At 33.1% G+C, this 23,019-nt stretch overlaps 1 protein-coding gene across 1 annotated transcript; it reads right to left on the bottom strand.

The window, feature by feature from the left end:
• LOC128164723 (uncharacterized) lies at positions 1–21,717 on the bottom strand. The gene is made up of 14 exons (XM_052828717.1): positions 21,584–21,717; positions 19,836–20,001; positions 19,240–19,482; positions 18,811–19,076; positions 12,735–12,869; positions 11,739–11,834; positions 7,918–8,124; positions 7,430–7,655; positions 6,709–6,802; positions 5,331–5,427; positions 3,184–3,345; positions 1,782–1,937; positions 841–973; positions 1–607 (listed from the first exon to the last, which is right to left on the bottom strand). Exons 1-14 carry the CDS (start codon positions 21,642–21,644, stop codon positions 442–444), a joined length of 2,208 nt encoding a protein of 735 aa, XP_052684677.1. The 5' UTR covers positions 21,645–21,717; the 3' UTR covers positions 1–441.
• Positions 21,718–23,019: the final 1,302 nt, after the last annotated feature.

The raw sequence follows: 23,019 nt of genomic DNA, 5'->3' as shown, positions 1-23,019 counted from the left end.
CTTAGTTAGTGTAGATCCAAGTTTGTTTGTTTGTTGTAGATATGAGAGACAGTAAAGGACTGTTTGGCTATGAGGAATATTCTACTATGATTGACAATCTTGCAAATTTTCATTTCACTCCAATAAAAGTTGGTTTAGGGTATGTACCGGTATATCTTATGATCGGACACACGTAACATGTTTATTAATTAATTGTTTGATATACAGGCATGCTCCTTAGTGAAATAGTTGACTTTACATAATGCAAGAATTATAAGTACATCAAATATGAATTATTAATGATTTTTTTCATTCACAGTTATTTATAATATTTTTTAACTTCAGCTAGTTTGTACTTATTTTTGAACGATTTACTTTGATACAAATTATAACATTAACAATAATCTCTTTTGAAATTCTCATTGCACTGTCAAGTACATGGAGCTGGTTTACACATCTTGGTTATAATTGTGAATTTGCATTACAAGGCGTTAGGTAGTGGTAATGACTCTCTTCTAGTTCTTGATATTGAGTGTCATAGTTTGCATCAATTTGTTGCAGTGTCGATGAGTCAATGGTTTTGACATAATGTGAAGAATGCATTTCCTTTACCAGTTTTAGATGTCTCCTAAAAATTAACAGCATAAAAATGATGAATTTAACATAAAACTAAAAAGGAATCAATTTCTTTGATTAACAAGTCATAAATAAACATAACAACAAACTTATACATGTATATGTTAAGTGGAACTTATTTACAAATAGAATTCTAAAAAATGATTTTTTTAATAGTAACAATAATGTTATAAATTAAAATAAAATAAATGACAAAGAGGGTAAAAAACCCCTAGCTAATCTTACCTCACTAAAATACAGACAACGGTGACTAAAAGAATGACGATTATTCCCGTGCATGAAAACCCAATGATATAATAAACCGTAATTGTTTCATTTTCTCTACGGTCACTCTGCTCATTCGTCACTGAACTACTAACTACAAGAATAAAAAATTGTATGCTTTAATTTTAGGTTGATCTATAATCGAAATATATCAGTAGAAATCGAAACAAAAACGGAGACCAGGTTCAATTCTTTTGGCTTTTATGGGTATAAAAATACACTTTGTGACGTAATCACGTCTACCAAAGGGCTTTATCATAGATATGATCATATACAGACTCATATTTATTACCCTATAGATGTAAAAAATGATTTCTATTTCCTTGTTTTTTCATTAAACTTTAAATAAGATTCATTTATTTTTTTAAAAAATATGTCAATTTACTCATTTTTTTCATCATGTAGTGACTGTGCAGATTATGCATTAAAAAAAACAAATCATGGTTTCGAATATGCCAATTTCAAGCCATGTGTCAAATATTTTTTTTTACATTTGCATAAAACAATTTGATTTGTAGTTTTATCAAAGGCAAAGACATTGGAAAATGTTAATATAAGAAAAATCATCTATTCATCTATTATTTTTATATTAGGAATCATAATAACAATTTTGAAATGAATATTGGACACTTTCCCCATTTGACCAACAAATTCCACCCTTATAAAAAGTTCTTTTGCCTTTAGGTTATGAAATTAACAACCTGAATATACAGCCCCCCCCCCCCTTCCTCCGGCGTATCAGATAAATGGATGGACTCTGGAGTAAATGGAATCAAGATTGCTTTAGCATTTATCACTTTTTCTTTTCTTTAACTCACTTTATTGAAACTTATTAGGTGAGCTAAATATGCTTGACATCTCACTTTGTCTCAGTAGACTTGGTATATCTTGAGTATACTGACCATCGCACAGAGACGCAGAAGTCGAAGAGTCGCCTTGTGTGGTGCTATTCACAGGACATGGGTCACAGTAGAACTTTCCATACTGGCTCTGGTAGAAGCCCACCCCACAGGGATCACACCTAGATCCTGTTTGATAGTGTCCAGGGCTACAAATGGCTACATAAAAGTTAGACTCAATTAAAATAAGATAAATAGTTCAAACTTAACACATTTAAGAACTTAAAAACAATTCATATTTTACTCCTGTTATCCTGTTATGTACCAAGAAAAACATTGCTCTTGTAGGACAGTTTACATTTTGCATTTCCTCTGGTAGTTTCATTGCAATTTTTAAAATTAGTTCATTCATGTGCATATAACAATATTGTTATTTAAAGTTAGGCCCTACTCATCAATATTTAAGGATGACGTTTACTCAGAATGAAAAAAAATTCCACTGATGATAATGATAAACCATCTATTGTGTGTTATAGACCTTTCCTTGTATTGTTATTTTTCACTTTCAGAAAAGTAGGTCAATGACCTACTTTTTGAGTTAATGGCCATTGAATATTTATTGAAAAATCAAGAAAAATCCCATAAAATTTTACACTACGATTGAAATTTTCTTAATTATGAAAATATTACAAATAATTAAACACTTTAAAAAATAAGATACAGTTTACGAATGGTAGTGGCACCAAATAGGTACACAACATTAAGATTTCAGCATCAATTTTTAAAAATAATTCAGTCCGAATTTCCTCTATTAGTTTTCAAATCCCTATCCATTTTTGTTTCAATATTACAAAAAATTGAATGATGATAATACAAAAACATTTATGATATTGAACTACTTATATTGACCTTATTCTGTTGGAATAAAATTTATATGAGGTCAATGATCAAAATTTTGAGATATGATGTCTTTTATCGTTTTTAAGCATTTTTCAATATTATTATTATTCGTGCCATAAGATTATTTTAATGAATAAGTGAGGTAAAACCAACGGAAAATATGCAAAATTACGTAGACTTAAATATAAAATCCTAACTTTTAATATTACACTACTGCCAAAAAACTTTTAGCAGAAAACAAAATCTGCAAAATTTAGTCCGAATTTCCTCTGTTTGGCTAAAAGTCAATTTTTGCTTGAGCATAATTCCATAATAAAGTAAAACTATTGAATGTTTTGTCAATAATAATTAATTTCATAAATACTTTTTGTGTTTAGAACAAATTTTACTCATTACATTGAACTTTTTAACAATCGGAATTTGAGAACTCAAACCCTGAGTAAATAACACCCTTAAGGTGAAACATTGTTATTTTTCTTTGAAAGTTATTTGTATGACATCTGGTGTTATCAAAAAAAGCCCCCATATTCATGTCTTAGCTAACTGTTTAATGACTTAGGTTTACGTTTGCAGTCTGAGCTGCTAGGACTGGCTACAGTCTGTGTTGTGGATCCCTGGGGACATGGAGTACAGGAAGTCTGGTCATCCTGATCCTGGTAAGTTCCCACTGGACAATCCTCACAAACAAGGGTACTGCTATTGAAGAAATTTCCTGGACCACACTTGACTGTACAAAAAAATGAAGAAAATAAAAAAGAAGAGGCCAATAGGCTTTAATGGCCACTTGAGTGTCTGCATTTGTCCTTGAAAATACCCGAGATATCTGAAAAATTTGTTAATGGATTTGAAAAATCTTACCAAACATACCAAATTGTTCATCTTGATTAAAGTAGCAAAGAAATATAATATCCAAATTGGTTTTTCTATATTGAAGTCTGCAAAGTAGTAGTGAAGGGGATTATCCGTTGTAATTAAAATTAATGCAGAATTGTAGCTCTATGAAGGAACTTAGATTGACAAGTAGTCTAACCATCAGATTTACTGTGTGCTTGTAAATGCCAGATATAGCTAGCACGAGAACCCTTAACACTTGGACCATGAACACTACTATTTTGACTGGAGAAATCTAGCTTAACATATGACTATCCTAGTATTCTCTGAATTAGGCTATATTCATTTTTCTCACACAGATACAGCATGCTTCACATCAAAATGTTTAAAATGTGAGCCACAGTTATTAAATTCAGTTATCTTAATGACTCAGGTGACTGAAGAAAATCATTGAATAGCTGTCACAAACAGTTTATTTACAGAAACATACAAAAGAGAAAAAATGAGAGAGAGAGAGAGAGAGAGAGAGAGAGAGAAACAAGATACATGATCAAGAAACAAGAGACCCATGGGCCACATCGCTCACCTTAACAACAGTTCCTTGTAACATTCTATTTCGTTGTATATGCTTGCATAGTAATCTCACAACTGTAGCTTTGTAGTTCTCGAAAAGAAATATTTAAAACATTTTCCATGATATATTTTTCTGTTAAACTTTGAACCCCTCTTGGCCCCAGTAGTTAGTCCAGTGGTCACAGCTTTATTGACTTAGAATCTACACTATTTAAGGATGCTTGCATAATTGAAGCATTGTAGTTCTGAAGAGATATTTAAACATTTTTTCGATATTTTTTAAACTTTGAACCCCACCTCGGACCCCATTTTTGTCCGGGGCCACCGTATTTTCATTATGTATACTAGCTTTTAGGTAAATATTGGCATTTCTGGTGCAGTGGTTCTTGAGAAGAAGATTTTTAAACATTTTTCGGACGTATTTCTATGTTAAACTTTGAACCTCGTCTGATTCACTATATAAACCAACTTTGGTTTAAATATTGGCATTTCTGGTGCAGTGGTTCTTGAGAAGAAGATTTTTAAACATTTTTCGGACGTATTTCTATGTTAAACTTTGTATCCCACCTGGGGCCCCAATTTTGGTCCGAAGATCATGGTTTTTATAATTTAGAATATTCATTATATATACAAACTTTAGTTTAAATATTGGCATTTCCGGTGCAGTGATTCTTGAGAAGAATATTTTTAAACATTTTTCCAACGTATTTCTAAGTTAAACTTTGAACCCCACCTGGGGCCCCACTTTTGGTCCGAAGATCACGATTTTTATAATGTAGAATCTTTACTATAAAACAACCTTTGGTGTAAATATTTGCAATTCCGGTGCAGTGGTTCTTGAGAAGAAGATTTTTAAACATTTTCCTTAGTATTTCTAAGTTAAACTTCATACCCCATTTGAGGCCACAGTTTTGGTCCGGGGGTCCCGATTTTAAAAATTTAGAATATTCACTGTAAAATATTGGCATTTCTGGTGCAGTGGTTCTTGACATGAATATTTTTAAAGACACACATCCTATACTCACTGTTTCGCAATTATCTCCTTTTAAAAAGGGTAACGCCCTTTATCTTAAAAATTTTGAACCACCCCCCCCCCAAACCACCCCACCCCCCATAAGGATGCTTTGTACCATTGTTGGTTAAATTTGGCCCAGTGGTTTAAGAGAAGTCAAAAAATGTGAAAAGTGTACAAAAGGACAGACAGACGAACGGACAACAGGTGATCAGAAAGGCTCACTTGAACCTTCGGTTCAGGTGAGCTAAATACGAAGAAAAAATTAAAAGAAGTTGTTACAAGTTAGACCATACCACAATAGCCATCCACCACTGATTGTCTGGTAGGACAACTTTCTGTTGAGTCAATATTGAATAAGTTCAGGTTAGGTGATCCATTGGGAATTTCTGTCTACAAGTAAAATGTATTTTATCATCACTCGTTTTTATAATCATCAGACTCACTGGTGGAGGTCAAAATACATGGAATTTGCTAAAATTCTCCCAATGCAGAATAGATCTTGTATAAAAAGATATTGAACATTGCAGTTCTCAAAAAGATGTTAAGCAATTGTCCATATATTATCTGTAGACCTTTATGTTCATCAAACTTTGAGCCTTTGGTGTTGGCCCCAAAGTTTTCCAGGGTCCACAGTCTAAGCAATTGAGGATCAACAAAATGTCAAGATGCTTGCATTTATGAAATACCAGGTAATATATATGACTTGAGTTTTTACGAAAAATTCCAATTTATTACAACTGTAAAACTTATCCTCCCCTCTGTGAATATTTTCAGCAAAGTTACAGCTTTTATAGGCGATTGATTTTTAGAAGAGATTTCAATAGACTATTCTTGATATATTCCTAGGTTAAAATTTAACGCGACCCTCCTCGCCCAACCGGTACCCCTGGGGATCATAATTTAAACAAATTACTCTTCCTGAGGATGCTTCTAGCAGACAAGTGATAATTTTTTTGGCGAATTGATTGTTTCTATGTGTTCCTATGTAAAATTTGACCCTCCATTAAAGATGCAGGTCTGTAACTCCCAGTCAGGAAAAAAATTAGCTACCGGGATTGACGACCTTGGAACTGCAGTGCCACCCATTGCAAAAAAGTGTATTTATTGCGCACAAAAACGTGCGCTAGTTTTTGACTGATAAACCTTATTTATACGCAAACTCTTTGATAGCAATTAAATTCAATTTACACTCCCTGATGATGCCCCCGCACAAGTTTTTTTCCAGCCAAATAGTATTTGAGAAAAGTGACAGACAGACTAACTGACACCAGACAAATAGTGATCAGAAAAGCTCATTTGAGTCTTCAGCTCAAGTAAGCTAAAATAGAACTTGAGTAAAGCAAACAAAACATAAACGTACCAAGTTTTTGCTTTAAATCATTCATATTTTGTTAAATATCAGATGATATAAATGACGTCATATCTAAATTATAATGACCTCATTAGGCTATTAATGACTTTGGATATAACAAAACTTTTCAAGATTTTATAGCGCGTTTTGTGAAACCTTTAAAAGTCGTAATAAAATGAAGACGTCGGAAATAAAACATGAGTGTTACCATAAACGATGTGGAGTGTTTAGCAACAACTGAAAGACTTGAAACTTTTGACGTCACTTATTGCAATTAAGAGCTTTTTTACAAAATATGCACTAATTTCATGACTTCTTACTGAGATATCTAAAAGCCGTGATTCCAAGACACTTCTTATCAGAATTTCCTCCACACTTAAAGTCTCTGCAGGACTTGACCGAGTTAGTGTGGCCCTGTAATGATAGTGTTAAAACTAAGTAGTATGCAAATTATATTTGTATAGATTACAGTGATAAGGATTTAGCATATATATATATATATATATATATATATATATATATATATATATATATATATATATATATATATATGATTGCAAATTTGACAATATTTTTAACAAAAGTTGCAAGCTAGCTGGCCCTACTTAACGGTCATTAAGGTTGATACAATTCTGAAAACAATACACAGAATAATACACAGAAAAACAATAAAATATTCATTATTGTTTTACCTAAATGTTGTTTTCTTGCTGTTTTTATTAACATGTCCTTTGATTTTATATATTTTTCATCCAAAACCTGATCAATGATTACTATGCTGCAATTTTGGCTAATAGTTAAATCCCAGTTTTATGAAAATTTCAAAGATACACAAATAGGGGCTGATAAAAGCATGTCAAAAGTAACACTGTAACCATTGTACCTGATAAATAAATGTAAAGTTAGTTGAAGAAAGCCATACAAATATTAAAAATACCGGTCTATAAATAACACCACTTTTAAAAAATTGAATCTTTAATAAAGATACTGTAATTAGGTTTTTGAACAACTGGTACTTAACTTAGGTCAATATCAACTTACTTGGATGTAGGAATAATCATTTTTACTGATGTTGGTGTTGTCAGACAGTTAACAGCAACAGTCATGTCACTACAGTTGGGATGACTACAAATCTGATTGGACCATCTAGTATTAACTGAGGTTAAGGCTTCTCTCAGTTTTAAAGCCAGGGTGTCACAGAAGGTAGCCGAAATGTTGGGATAAGCAATTTCCATCATTAGTCGCCTTCTCGCATGGCTCTGAACCACTGAACATTTATTAACGTATATTTATGTTATACATGTATGAAGTTTTATTCTTAAGCTGATAGCAAGTATTTGAAAAATGTAGAAGTAACAATTCAAATAAACAGCTCGCCAGGGACAATTACTGTTGATAGCATATGCAATATAATAACCAATAAAACAGCTAAAACAATTAGGTACCGTACTTTAATCATTTTGGAAGAACTGCCAGAAGTACATTCTGTACTTTAATTTTGTATTTAAGCTATTCATCAGATGACTCACATCCACAAGATGGAAAACGAAGTGGAATATTTCTATTGGATGGGCTCCAAGCTCCTGAAGGTCCACAGGTGTAAACTTTGGGAGTGTCCCGATCAATCCTCCGATTGGCATCAGTGCAACCAATGGTGCACCCAAAGTAAGGGTAGTAGCCCCTCTCATACGTCCTTGTACCGAGATGTGGGGGGTCAGGATACACACACTGCTCAGCTACAAAAAATAACATTGAAACATTCAAAACTGTTTTCAACAGGCCACCATAGTGATGATTACTGTTAAAAGGATTTCAGACACATGATCTTTGAATCAAGCTCTCTTTCAATTAAAATAAATCCACAAACAAACATTGTGCATGTTCATTGGACATAGTTACATTCATTACATTCAGAATTTACGATTGAATGAATTAGCGTTCATAAAAACTATACACTGGTACGTATCTTGAATGTTTATGCAAGTATAAACTTTAAAAGTATTTGAAATATAGAATTAAATAAATTAAATTTGAGCAGTCACAATTTGTTCTAAATGACTAATTGTCGATGCTGTATGTCTGCCATTTTGGATTGTAAAGTCCAATACTTTTAAACAAGTTCGAGTTATCAGAATTCAATATAGCGACTCAAAAACAAGAGAAAGAGACTTGGGACATTGAATACTGCTAGTGCGGTCAATAGTTTTGATTATACATAAAAATTACACATACATCGTCTAATGAGCCCAACATAGTTTTACAGCCGACAAACTAGGCCAGTTGGTTGTAAATAGTTCAAGGACAGTAAACTATAATAAACACCATCTGTAAACCATACTTAATGTAATAATCTATGTTTCAGTTGTGTAAACTATAATCAACACGGTAAACAATCATTTTGCGATTGCAAAACATAGTTTAGACTATAGTTAACGAATGTGAATTATATTTTACTGATTTGAATCGATATTTTTCAGCAAAACCTATTGTAAATGTTTGTTTAGAGACAAATAAACCTAAAGTATACGTTAAAATATTCGTTAACTATAGTTAACAACCGTTTAATATGGTTCTACATAATAAAGCTTAAGTTAATTAACCATTAACTATAGTTAATAACTTTATGGGTTGTAAGATAAAGATAACAGTCGATAAATCTAGTTTATGAGCTGTAAACTATGTTAAGCTCATTTTTGTAAATGTGGCGTGTCATATCCGTCAGATGCTCATATATTTAGGGAATCTGACTTGTTTAATAGCCTGAAAGTGAAAGCTTCAGGACTACCTACAACCCATCCGCTCGGAACTGACAACAATGCACTCAGAAACTACCTTAGAATCTATACATTAGAAGACGGAGCTGCAGAAAAGAGAGATTTTAAATCTCAAGAGGAAAATTCGAAAGTTAGCGGAAATGCCCTTCGGTTCATAGCAAATAGATTCAAGTGTCTTAGGGCTCAACATCAGAAAACTAATACAGTGAATGATATTTTGGAGGCGACAGTGGTTTTGAGGCTGTGGCATACAGTAGAATCGCTGGATGTGGACAGGCTAATAAAGCTCACCAAATATGAAGCAGACGAAAGCACATGTACGTTTAAGAATTTTAAGAGATCGCAAACATATCTCAGTTAAAGTGTAAAGTCTTGTATCTGATGGCAGTCACTCTCTTTTAGCCATCTGTATTTTTAAAATTGTTTCTGGTCGTATGAACTGCGTGTCATATCATGTGCAGTTGGACACAACAAGCCTTACTCGTCGTGACCAATAATGAAAATACAACGAAACCTAACACAGTGTGATGATTGTCTTGTCCAAAATTGATCCCGATGAGGGAGCACAATTAAATGGGATTTGTCACGTTCGGTAACGGCGCAATACAATCTGACACAATGATAACGATTACAAAAATTTTTGATCTTCAAAATTAGTCTACGATTAACACAATTGCCATGCTGACCCCAAGATCTGACGATATTTGATACGATTTCTACGATTACTTTACGATGAAGACCAATTAAGATATCACAACATATGCACTTTAAGGTGGGTCCTTACTCGAGAGCATTGACGTAATTATCTTTATTGGAGAATTATAGAATTATTGTATAGACCATATGTTTTTACTATTGCATTAGTAAAGGGCAATATAGTTATCGGCATATATAGAAGCTTAAAACTTCGATATTTACATGTAACTTTTCTAGGCTTCAAAATATTGTATTTGTACATGCATTGTACTCACATGCATGTACTGTTAAATATCAATTTAATCAACGGAATATCTCTTAAAACAAAGATTTCTACTATATTTTAAAACATATAAACATTTAAAAATTATTGGAATTGAAAAATCATTATATGTGGGAAAAATTGATTAAACAAAATGGGGGTACATGTTTATGTGTCCTGTAAATTACAAAATGAAAATAAAAGAGTTAACAACTATAAATTTCTTTAGTTTTTAAAGTGCATCAGATACAGCTTTATCTAAACATTTTATGAGAAAAATATGTCGGTTAACCATGGAATTTCAAATATATATCGATTTAGAAGTAATCTTAATATTGTGTTCTTGATCTACAAAATGTCTTTTTTCGCAATTTATAAATAAAATGAAATCTGTCATGTATTTCCAGTATAATACTTGATTTCAAAATGTAGATTTATAACTTGTTCTTCTTGCAATTAATAAGATGTTTACAATCTTATTTACTTAATGACATTTCAGTAATCGACTAACAATATTTTAGTCTTAATCGGTATATATATGATTAAGTGATAGTCAAATATGAATTTATAAATATGTATTTATCTCTGACTATCGGCATATTAGTTTTTGATATCTGTTGTTACGATCATCGCTACCCACCGCTATATAAGGCCATAAATACTATTCATGCATCACCGCGTTGAGGGAGTTCATTCACTTGAACATCGGACATAAAAATGAAAATAAAAATGATAGCAACTGCACTGGTAAAAAATATCCAATTAAAACTAAAACAAAATAGACTAAAAACCCGTCACACATAGATATAAAAAAATCTTCGGTCAGTGTAGAACGTTTTTAATCGAGTGCTAGTGGATTGTTTTTTAAGAAACTGAAATAAAGCAAAGACAACACGTTGTTACTTGCTTCGATTTATTATCGCTCATTTACTATGTTTGGTATCGTGCGACCGGGGTCTACACTATGAAGCAGACGTTATAAAATTTCAATCTGTATGAACGAAACGTGTTCGATGTGCATACGAAGGAGACTTAGGCAGCTCTAGCTATGCAAAACAATGCGGATACCTTGGTAATTTATCCAACGAATAAAAGTATACCAGTTTTTTTCTTATTGGTTGTAGTTTATATTATTCCCTTTTAACAAACATATTACTACTTCATGCATTTAGAAGTCAGTGCAACTTGTATGCCGCAAGAGACCGTGACTTTCTCGACCGGTATAAATACACATTTAGCAGTTAATAAGCAATCGAAAATAATATGACGACCAAATATTTTTATACATCAATTTCAGCGTAAATCGTTAACCAAAACATTGCTGAGTAGAGACCCAATAAACTTATGCATACGTAGTAATTTGCAAGAAGGTTTCCCATCAAATTTTAAGTAAATTATTATTGAAATGAACACGTATCCTTCAGTTTGTAAAAAAAATCATTAAAAATTAATTGATAGACCAATAAACAGTCTGTTCAACGGGAACTATTGTGCACATCAACAACTTGTATCAACAACAATTGTTTCAAATTTTCAACACTTGAGTTGGAACGCCGCCTTCATAGATTCTTTATCAAAATTTTTACTTTACTTTAACATACTAAAACTGTTTACTTACGCATCACATATATGTTAAAGGAGCAAAATGTTGAGCTATTGGCTGCATCACGAATAGCATACATGTTGGTATATTTTCCCCAAGAGAATTTGTCTCCTGTAATACATAAACAAAATTGTCCGTTCATTCTGCAAGAAAAATATTATTCATATCAATTTAAATCGTTCAAAGTACTGGTTTCATAAAAATGCTGATACCACAAAATATGAACCCTTTTGATAAAATACTGTAGATCCCCTTTTCACACACTACCTCATTAAATTTTGCATCAAATTATATCAACGTACATGTACAAATGCAAGTACTGGATTTCCAACGACTGGTTTCCAAGTTATAGCTGTGATGCTTATATCGTCTTTTTCATCTTCTTTTTTTCATACATATAAGTTATTGCATATGTTGATTTAATCTTACAATTTGCTTATTTTAGCCCCTTAATCATGTAATAATCAAGATAGTGAATATCTCAAAAGGCCTTTTAGGACTTTGCTTTGACTCTAACCTTTTGCTTAGAAATTTATATTCCAGGTACCTTTTTAGGGTATTATTTTTTGGTTGTCATTAGAGGCAGTATTTTAACGTGTATGGGTTTGAAAACTACATTAAAAAAGCTGCAAAAAAATCATATCTTTTTCAAGATTAATCTTCCTCTATTTTACCACAAGAGGATAACATATATATACCCCCTCCCCCCTTTGGAGAAGAAATAGCAAAGTTATGGCCAAAGGGGGATTCTTCAGACCAAAGTCATTGAATGGACAGGCAGATAGACAAGCGGACTAGTACTGATAACTATAGAACACAAGCAGACGGATACCATGTATAATGAATAACTTAAGGGTTATAATTTGTGTTGAACAAACGCAATAATGGATAAAATGCTGGTTTATATAATTATCTTAAGACATGATTTGGTCTTTATCAACACTGTACTCCAGCCAACTTTCTATATCATTATTACTCAGAATGTTCATTGTATTCAAAGTTCCTGCGTACCTGATTTGTAGGTACTCTGCTGAACTGCACCGTCCTGTGGGATGGGTTCAGTCCAGGTCACTGTGGTTAATCTGTCTGCTGACACCATGTACACGTTATATGGACATGACTTCTTGAATGTAGGAAATGTCTTGTCTGATAAGTAACAGAATATATTTCATAATATTTCCAATTATGATTTAACAGAGCAACCATCTCTGCCATTTAGTCAACTAAAACGTGATTGATAGGTTACTGAAAGGTTACTGAAATGCAATTCAAATAACTTTCCAGAACTTACAGTTAACACCCATTTGACTGAATGGCAAAAAGTTCATCCTATGTATGGTTTTAACTATGAAAACATTTTCTGTTGAATTAATTAGTAACCAATATCATCAAACACGGTAAGACAAAAACCATCAGATTGCAGCAATTAACATAGACAACATAAGATTTCAGAGCTCACCAAAACGAGGCATCACCTTTATGAGATCACCACTATCATAGAACATGAAATTTTTTGTTTATAATCTATATCATGATAAAAATGGCATGCTCTTTTCTACAATATGAATATTTGATGACCATTTTTCAAATCGAGAAAATATTTGATCAATGTAATTAAATACTTTTAACATAATTTGGTTAATTATTCATATAATACAAATCACAATGACACGTTGTTGTATTGTTTGATACAATATGATATTTTATTGTTAGTATTATTAAGGCATTGAATGGACAGGCAGATATTCATATTTATAGTTTTCGTACTGTTTCTTATTAAGGTATCTCACTCCTCATGTTTTGATTTCATTGCGCAGATGATCATTATATTTAAAATGAATATGATTTTATTTATTTAATCATCACAGATAGATTATTATTTCATAATTACACAACATTCATAAAGAAAATCCATTTGAATTTCAGAAACAAACAAGTTTTTTGGGGAACTATTTTTTCGTGCGGAAGGCTTTTTAGACGAAAATGACAGAAACAAGCAATTTTATGAATTATTATACTTTTCTTTTTATTATACTTTATTCATTATTCACATTTTTAACATTTGATAGGTTTGTAACATATTTTATAGGTTCTGTGTGACATGTACAAAATCAAATCTTGAGAATATGATAGCCGTTAAGCATAAAATCATGCATATATATAGAACATGTCTGAATTTTTTTAAGCCAAATTTTGCGAGAATTTTACCTTTGAAGCCCTATATCTAAAATTTGACATCACTGACCCCCATGTTATATTATGTCAAAATGATACTGAATACATATTTAGGCAAAGTGGATTAATCTTATAAAATTCTTGATATTCAAAAAGTTTTTATTTCAAATCAAATTGTAACTATTATAGAAATTGTCTATCTTAAGTGCAAAAAGGTCACACAAAAATTCATGCAGCTTTGTACAATTTTTTTTCGTAATCCCTCTATTCAGTGTGACCATTCTGCATAATTAAAAACAATATTTGAAGAAATAAGTTTGCTTAATCAAAAATACTGACAACAAATCCTAATCAGGATAAAATTGCATTTTAGGTGCAAAAAGGTCACATTAAATGGGCCATAACTCAGAGGGATGGATACTGATCCCCCATTATCTTTGTATTTTTTAAGTTTGTTTTGTCTATAGATTTCAATGATATACTTCTCATGAAAATCTTGATACAACAACATTGAGGAGTGGGATACCTTAAGGTAATCCGTTTTCCAACGGAAGACCTTATTGTTTTCGTTCGGTTTCTTTTTCCCTATTTTTTTTTCTTACAAAATTTGTGCAGGCGATTTCTCGGAAATTGATGACCTGATTTTCATGAAACTTTCAGATCTAATAGATATTACTCCGAACTTAATAGACATTTTTTTATTTTGATGACGTCATTTCCGTTTTTGAGAAAATGACGTTTTAGCAATTTTCAGAGGGTCGGCTTGTCCAAGGATCTCCTCCTAAACGGTAAAAGATATTGAGTTCAAACTTTCAGGGATTGTAGACAAGAGATTGTAGATGTGCAATTTGGCATTCATATTTGCCATGCTCAAAAGGCGTTAATGCTCGCCTGGTCCCGAAAATTGAGACTAAACAAACGTCGCATTTTTTCATGGTTTTCTTAGTTTATTTCTTTTCTGAAAAATATTTTGTTTACACATGTAGAGCAATAAAAGTTTATATTTACAAGACCTTTCATTTGATATCAAGAAAAAGGGGATGGCCCCTCAAATTAGGAGACCAAAGGGCTCTAAAGTCTTTCAGCTGTAGCCCTTTACTGAGGGATATTTTGTGAACGGTTATAGAAGCAAATATGTTTATCTTACAGTTATGTATCCAAGTAATGTAATGAGTAATTCATGAGTTACATAATAAGGGGGTTTTTAGGGGCCAAAATTCCAGAAATTTGATCACCAATATCTCAGAAAGGAAAAATATTTTGATATGCAGTATAGAATAAAAGATACTCAGAATGATGTACTAAATAATATGCATTTTTCAAAATTTCGTTAAACGGCCTCTATAAGGAGTTAAGGGATCAGCCCCTAAAACGTTCTTTCCCATATATCTCAAGAACGCTAACGAACATCTAAACAGTTGTTGAACAAAATGTGTTGAGATTTAAATGACCTTTTATTTGATGTCAAGAAAAAGGGCTGACCCCTAAAATTAGGGATGCAAAGGGCTCTATGATTTCATCTATAGCCCTTTACTTAGGGATATTTTGTGATACGTTATAGAAGCAAATATGTTAATCTTGAAGTTTTGTATCCAAGTAATGTAATGATTTATTCATGTGTTATGTAATAAGGCTTATTTAGGGGTCAAGAATCCATAAACTATGACCATCTATATCTCAGAAAGGAAAAGATGCTCAAAATGATGTACTTTACAAAATGCAACCTTCAAAATTTGGTTCAGCGGCTTCAATAAGGAGATAAGGGACTGGCCCCTAAAACTTTTTTTCCATGTATCTTAAGAACGGTGACGAATTTCTAAACACTTGTTGAACAAAGCTCTTATCCCTGAAACAAAATAGAATCTGGCCATTAGCATGTAGACCCTGTTTTTCTATTCTATTCTAACATTTATTCACAGATGATGAGATGTAATCTGAATTTTATATGTTTTTGAAATTTTTGCTGTCGTCACTTCCGGTACCGATTTATCGGCCTCTTTGTACATTTTTACGACCTATTTTGTGCAGAGTTGATCTCAGAAACCATCAGAGATATGACTATGAAACTTTCAGGATAGTAGTCTATAGTTTGAAGTTGTGCACTATTATATTGCTTTACACCAGTGGCGCCATTTCTTGGAGCTCGCCTAGGCTCGAAAATTGGGTCCGAATTTTGAATCAAATTCTTTAAGCGTTTTGATCTCTATCTTTTTTCAGTTGATATTTTGTTAAGACATATATAACAAAAGTGGTAGATAATCAAATGTTCTTTCCAACAAAATCAAGAAAAAGGGGCTGGCTTAAACTTTGACGCAATATATCTAGAGAAGGAGACATATTTTGTTAAGCATTGTAGAAGAGAAAATATCTGTATTGATGAGTCTAATCGATTCCATTAATCAAAACACCAATGTCTGTCCCCATTAAGGATCTAGAGGGCTGGCCCCTAAAATATTCAATCATTTGTTTCTGAAAAATGAACAACAATTCTAGATAAGTGTAAGAACAAAAAATGTTATTATTCGTGAGACCTTTCGAATGATCTCAAGAAATAGGGGCTGGTCCCTTTATTTAGGGACCAAGACTCTCGTAAACTCTATTACAGATAACTTTAAAACAATACAGATTTTGTAATGCATTATAGAAACAAAGTTATTGATCGTAACAATATTAGGTTGTAAAACTCGTTTCCAAATCGATTGATTACACGTAATTAGGAATTTAATGGACTAAAATCTTACATCTTTGATGTGCTGTATGAGAAAAAAGCAAAACTCTTTGTTCAGCATTTAAAGGATAATGACAATCGTATACATTTTCTGAAAGGGAGTGGTTGAGGGGAATTCTGAAATTTCATTGATATTTTAACCATATCGTTAAAAAAACTAACGGAAGACCTACTCGTTACTCGTAACGAGATCGTATCTAGTTTATTGTTATTATACAACTATGGACTTCATTGTAGGTCGGTATGTGGTAATATGGACCCATGTTAAATGATGTTGACCAAAGACACACATATTGACCGAGCTTGCGAGATACATATATTATCCCCTTTTGTAACAGAATGATATCATATCACAAATTGAACACTCCAGTTCTCAAGAAGATCGTAAACATATAGACCCACTGCAAACTTATGTCAACATGCTTGCATAGAGTAATACCACTTATCATACCATTTGAGTTTTGAAGATAATTCAAAATTTTTGCTATGTAAAATTGGACCCCTTATTGTGGCTCAACCATACTTTAGAATCTAAAGATTATGATTTTGACAACCTTGATTTTAAGATTGTTTTTTCTTTATATACATATGTAAAAACTTGACACCTCCCCCAAGCATAGTGGCCCCACCCTACCCACGAAGATCGTGATTGACAAACTTGAATCAACACTATATGAGGTTGCTTTTACTAAATTTTTACAGCTTTTGAAAATTTTAAAAGATTTTTCTCAATATTTGCCCATGTTAAATTTTGACACCCCCCTCCCATTGTGGCACCATCCTACATCGTGGGATCGTGATTTGAACAAACTTGAATCTACACAACATTCTCAAAATCTTTATCTTCCTTCAGCATCAAAAACACACATTTAAACCTGCCAAGCGCATGAGCAATACAAAATGCACCATCCATGCAATTTGGAGGAAGACAGAACCAGGAATAACTTTGATATGGTCATCAAAGGTACCTGTTTAGAAAATTAAATCTTACCCCTCTCTAACACCTGAAAGTTATAGCTCAGATTAAGCATTCATGCTTGTAAAGTACAAGCTTGAATGCACCAAGGTGCACATGCTCCAAACATTTAAACCTGCTACCCAAACCTGTAAACCTCCTTCAGCATTCAATACTTTTGGTAAAGGTCAAAATCTTGAAAATAATTCCCAAAGTGTCCTTTTGGTAGAACCAATATGACGTCATAATTGATTTCTTAAACTTATCCCCCGTACTTTACGGCTTTTAAGAAATTATGTAAAAATGGAGTTTTTATTTAAAATCATGGAAAAAGTAATCCTGATATCTATATTCGTTTTACATCATTTTAAATGGGAGGGAAAACTGTAGGCTTTTTACATTCATTTTACATATTTTATTAGTCAAAAATTGACAAAAGCCCAAAATTTGTTACTTATTTCCTTCATATTACACAGAACTTGGCGGTTAAAAATATGATTTTTTAAAATGTGTTTACCAAAAAATTGTAGGCCTATCAAACAAAGTTATTGCTACGAAGCATCATATTCTGAATTTCATAAACCTGTAGGCATCTTTCATTTACTAGATCTTGACCTTAAGATTAAGCATTCAAGATTGTCACGTGCATAAGTTTCACAGAATGCAGTATTCCTGGAACTTTGGTGAAGAAAGGACCAGTAAAAATTTAAATTTGACCATTTAAAACTTATGGCTAAGACTCAGAATTATTGTTTGTTTAGTACTTGAAAATGTCCAAGTGCACCATCCATGCAAGTTGGTGAAGACAGGACCAGTATTAACTTGGATATGACCATCATAGGGTATCTGCTCCAAAAACCTTAACCCTCTCAAGCATCTAAAATTCAAAGCTCATATTCTACACTTTAGTGTTTGGCATTTGAGTATTAACAGAGTATGGACGCTGCGTCCATGCAAGGATGGTTAAGTAAGGACCAATAATATCTTGGATATAAAACCTGCTCAAAAAACTTCAATCGGACGCTGACACTGACACCACTGCCAAGCAAATACAAAGGATACATCATTAGCTTCTATTCATTTTGTCGCGATGAGCTAAATTCTTCATCAATTTACAATAACATATTTTCTAAGTAACAAGAATTGTACTTTATTTAAACATAAATAAGTTGAGTGCCCTTTTCTCAACGTTTTACTTCCCTCTCAACCCACAAATACAGACCACTTACTGTAGGCTAGACAGTTTGCTCCCGTGCAGGGTTTCTGGACACTTGATGGATATACAGGCTGCACACCGCGATAGTAGACAAACTCATTCCAGCGTAAAATGGACCCATTGAATATCTTTTGTGGATCAGTGATTAGCTGAGGCATCTCATCATCAAAGCTCAGTACTCGGTTGTAAATATTAAGCTGGCTAATATGACCTTGAAAACCATTATTTGCCTTTGGCAAAATTGTACTGTCGAAGTCTGCACCAAGAGTGACCCATACACTGAAAGAAAAAAAACATGCTAGTACCAACTGCACATTTTCAGTTTTATTTTAATTTGCATTCAACGAAAAGTATGGTACAAAATGTACATTATTTAGCACACAAATTTACACCCAAATTGTTCTTAATGCATTTTGAAGACATCGAGCCGACAGTCGCTTACTTTTCGGCCATCATTGATGTGTAGGGGGTGGTGGAAATCTGACTCTGTCTCAGACTATTGACCACCAAGTCAAACCCATCGTCTTTGTTCCAGGACACCACCACATAGTTCCACTGTCCGTCAGTGACCGTCTGCTGTTGGTAGGCGGCCCTCTGTGGATTCTGACCGTTCTTGTCGTAGACGACCAAGCCTTGGTGGTCCAGGGACAGGAACTTTGTCACACCGGCCAGACTGTTGGCAGACCTATAGAAAAAAAATAATAATGTTAAATGTTCAAATCATATTTCTAATGTCATGCTCTCTATCTTTTGGAACACACGATAATTATAACCACCCTGTGCACCTAGTTTAAGAACGAATGACTTGTAGTAGTCCAATGAAAGTACTTGTGTTGAATAGTGATTCTCATACAAATTAAGTTTCAACTATGAACAAGTCTAAACAGCTTAGAAAAATTTCAGATACTTAAAAAAATTGGGAAATATATATTTGATAGTTTTCTATCTAAACTCAATTGCAAAATTGCATATATAACACCATTCTTTGTCCATGCTTATCCTGATGAACACCGCTAATGAATATGTAGTTATTCTTACTTTGCAATGAAAATGGTCAGGAAGGTTCCTGTGAGAGAGGACTTGTAGAAGCGGACCCAGACACTGAGGGAGAAGGAGCTCCCACTCAGGTAGATGGGGTAGGGCAGGGCCGTATAGCCGTCCTGACTAGTCAGGTAAAAGTACAGGTCGTAATTGGTATCCAAATCTTAAAGTACAAATGCATCATGTACAAGAATGTCTGTTCTATGTTGAGAATTGTATTTTCCCGCGTTTCGTCAGTATAGCTGGAACATCTTATATTCAAGGTAGTCATGGTTTACAAATTGTTATGATCCGGTATTGACTAATGAGCGGCAATGTATTGTAAGGAATGCATTACGATTAAGTAGAGCAAATCATTTTCTAGCCGCCGCTTCTGCTCAAAGACCAAAAAATACTTTTCGTTGAAATATTTCTTTGTTGGAGAATTTTTTTAATTTCTTTTGTTATTATCTAGGGGATACATGTATATATAAAGTTATACGTAATATGTGAGGTCCGTCAGATCCCTCTTGCATCATGTAGCATTGGCGACGGATACAGGTTTCCCAGAGTTTTGTTTACGATTCGCATCGTTTTTGTTTCTGTTTTATTCCTAGCTGGCTATGCTGTTTTTATAGAAGAACGGTCATTTGTATATTTGTATGAGGTTACTTATTAATTATATTTTACTGTCTTTGTTAGTCTTTGAAAGGTAAGGTTTTTTATAGGAATATTTTGTATCTTTAACATTGTGCTCATGTTTACTGAGAGAACCTAGTACTTGAAAATAAGTAATAGTTTTGATTCATGCCAAAAAAGATGCCAAAAGGACATGAAGTTGAGGGGTTTTTACTTTCATTTGGATCAAACTGAACCTTATTCTAAGTTTCACATGATTATCTGTACAAAGTAAACATACACGTTGTACGTTCGTAAGGTGATGTTTATTTCAGGCTGCCATTATTGGTCCTTCTTTTTATTCAAATACTTGGAAGGGAAGGCAAAACTAAACTTTGTTTATTAAAGCTGAACACCGCTCGTAAATAGGCACCGTCACACAGATACCTTGTATATAAACCCTTCGATTTTGTTACACCCGATTGCACACCTGAAACTCGTGGCCGACGAGTAGTCTTTGGATTTTATGCATTTCTTTCTTATTGTATGTGCATATTTTGTTTGTAAATAATGCACTGACCAATTTATTTGATGTTGCTTTTCTCCTGGCTTGACAAAAATGCGTAAAATTTGATAATTTCATCGCGACCGAGTAACACGGCGAGGCAAGCTGTTCGTCCACACAGGTGAAACCTCTACAGCGAAGCACTTTGAACTGTTTAGAGGTATGCCCCTTATATAGGGGTTGATGAAAGAGAAATATGGCGGACGGTGCCTATTTACGAGCGGTGTTCAGCTTTAATAAAAATCAATAACTACTGTAAATTCCTTATATTACGCGAGTACTTAATTCCGCGGTCCTGCTGTTTTGAATCAAATCGAGAGAATGAAAAAAAGCGAGGACCAGTATTTTAATATTATTTTATATAGACAAGTTCAAACTCTCTGAAATAAAAGCAAGATTTTAAAATCCGCGAGGAGTGCTTCTGGCTATTTTACGCGAATACTAGTACTAATTCCTTGCGTTCAATAAGGAATCTACAACAGCACTGAATTTTAAACAAACATTAAAGTTTGTTGCCAATCCATTGTCACACTAACAACTTATAAGTAGTTTGTTTTTTTTAGTATGAAAGGCCTTGCCTTACCTTTTACACATGACTCCCCTGTCTTCCCAAGAGGACACCTGCAGTAGTGGGCGCTGACCATATCAATGCAGGTGCTGGTACTAGGACAGTTGTTGGAACAGTCATTAACATTTATGCTGCAGTTAGCACCAGAGTAACCTATTAAACATAAAATCGTGTTCAGCAAACCTGGAGTTGTTACCACAGTAACCTATCAAACATAAAATCACTGGGAGAGGTTGGGGGTGGCTCCAAAGTGGTAGTCATGATTTGAAGAATCTAGTACTATATATCAGGAATCTTCAGTTAAAATTTTGATTTTATATGCTATTTCGTTCTTAAAAATAAGATTTTCATAACACCCTATATGTTTTCATTCTTTTGAGTATCTCCCACTGAAGTGCATCTAGGCTAATGGTCCTTTATTTAAATAAATATAGACTCCCATTACATATGATTGCATTTTGCTAAGATTTGTTAAAATCAACTTTGTAGTGTTGGATAAGAAGTAAAGTATGTAAATGGTTAACAATTTCCTCACCTGTTGGACAATCACATCTAAATCCTGGTGCCAAGTTGACGCATATTCCTCCATTCATACACTTCTTTGGGTCACCACAATGATTAACCATGGTTTCACATCCAACACCACGATAGTCTGCAAACATGAAAGAAAACTAAATCAACAATACTTTTTTTCAAAAAAGTTTATTTTCAAAAATTCAATCTGTACTTACACATATACAGAATTTTTAGCTTCAATATTCCATTTGTAAGTATTTAACATAATCACGTGCTTGTATGGCATATATATAAAATCTACAAAATTGCTCATAAGGAGGTCATTTATTAGTGATACCACGATTTTTCAATTAATTTATGGATCTATGTTCAGTGACAATTGTTTAAAACAAACTATGCTGACAAAAGTGAGGACTGTCAGGTTGGTTGGCTGATAGACTATTGATGAGACAAAATCATTATAAGCTCAGCAATTTAATTCTATGGGGTATTACTATCCATTTAAGAAAGTCTTAGATATAAGAATGAGGAAATGATATACATGTATTTTCATTATAACAGAAATGTTATACCATACAGTGGTTTGTAGTCCCAATTAAATGATCATTTGTCTTGAATAACTAAATTTGATGTTGAATTGAACAAAAATAAATGATTTATGATCATTTCTTTGGAATTAAATTGAGGGTTAATAAAATTGTTCTTGTTTGACAATTATACCTCTGGTAATTTTCTTTTATCAATAACCAAATTATATAATCAACAGTAAAATTCATTCAATATTTTTTTTACATTGATTTGATAATACAATGACAATAGAAGCAGGAAAATTTTACCACCATTTGGACAGGTACATTTGGACATTTCATTGACACCCGCTGCACAAATTGCTGAATTCAAACAGGGTCTCAGATTACGGCAAATGTCCGGACTGT

Source organism: Crassostrea angulata, chromosome 10 (genome assembly GCF_025612915.1).
Source record: "Crassostrea angulata isolate pt1a10 chromosome 10, ASM2561291v2, whole genome shotgun sequence".
NCBI classification, from domain to species: domain Eukaryota; kingdom Metazoa; phylum Mollusca; class Bivalvia; order Ostreida; family Ostreidae; genus Magallana; species Magallana angulata.
The sequence above is the reverse complement of the archived record's forward strand: the minus strand, read 5'-3'. Positions and strand labels throughout refer to the sequence as shown.

Coding starts and splice junctions, on each gene's coding strand:
- LOC128164723 (XM_052828717.1), bottom strand. CDS start 21,644: ATGGTCAGCGCCCACTACTGCAGGTGTCCTCTTGGGAAGACAGGGGAG. Junction 11,835..12,734: donor GCAGAGTACCTACAAATCAG/GTACGCAGGAAC, acceptor TATGTATTACAG/GAGACAAATTCTCTTGGGGA. Junction 6,803..7,429: donor ATGATTATTCCTACATCCAA/GTAAGTTGATAT, acceptor CTATCATTACAG/GGCCACACTAACTCGGTCAA.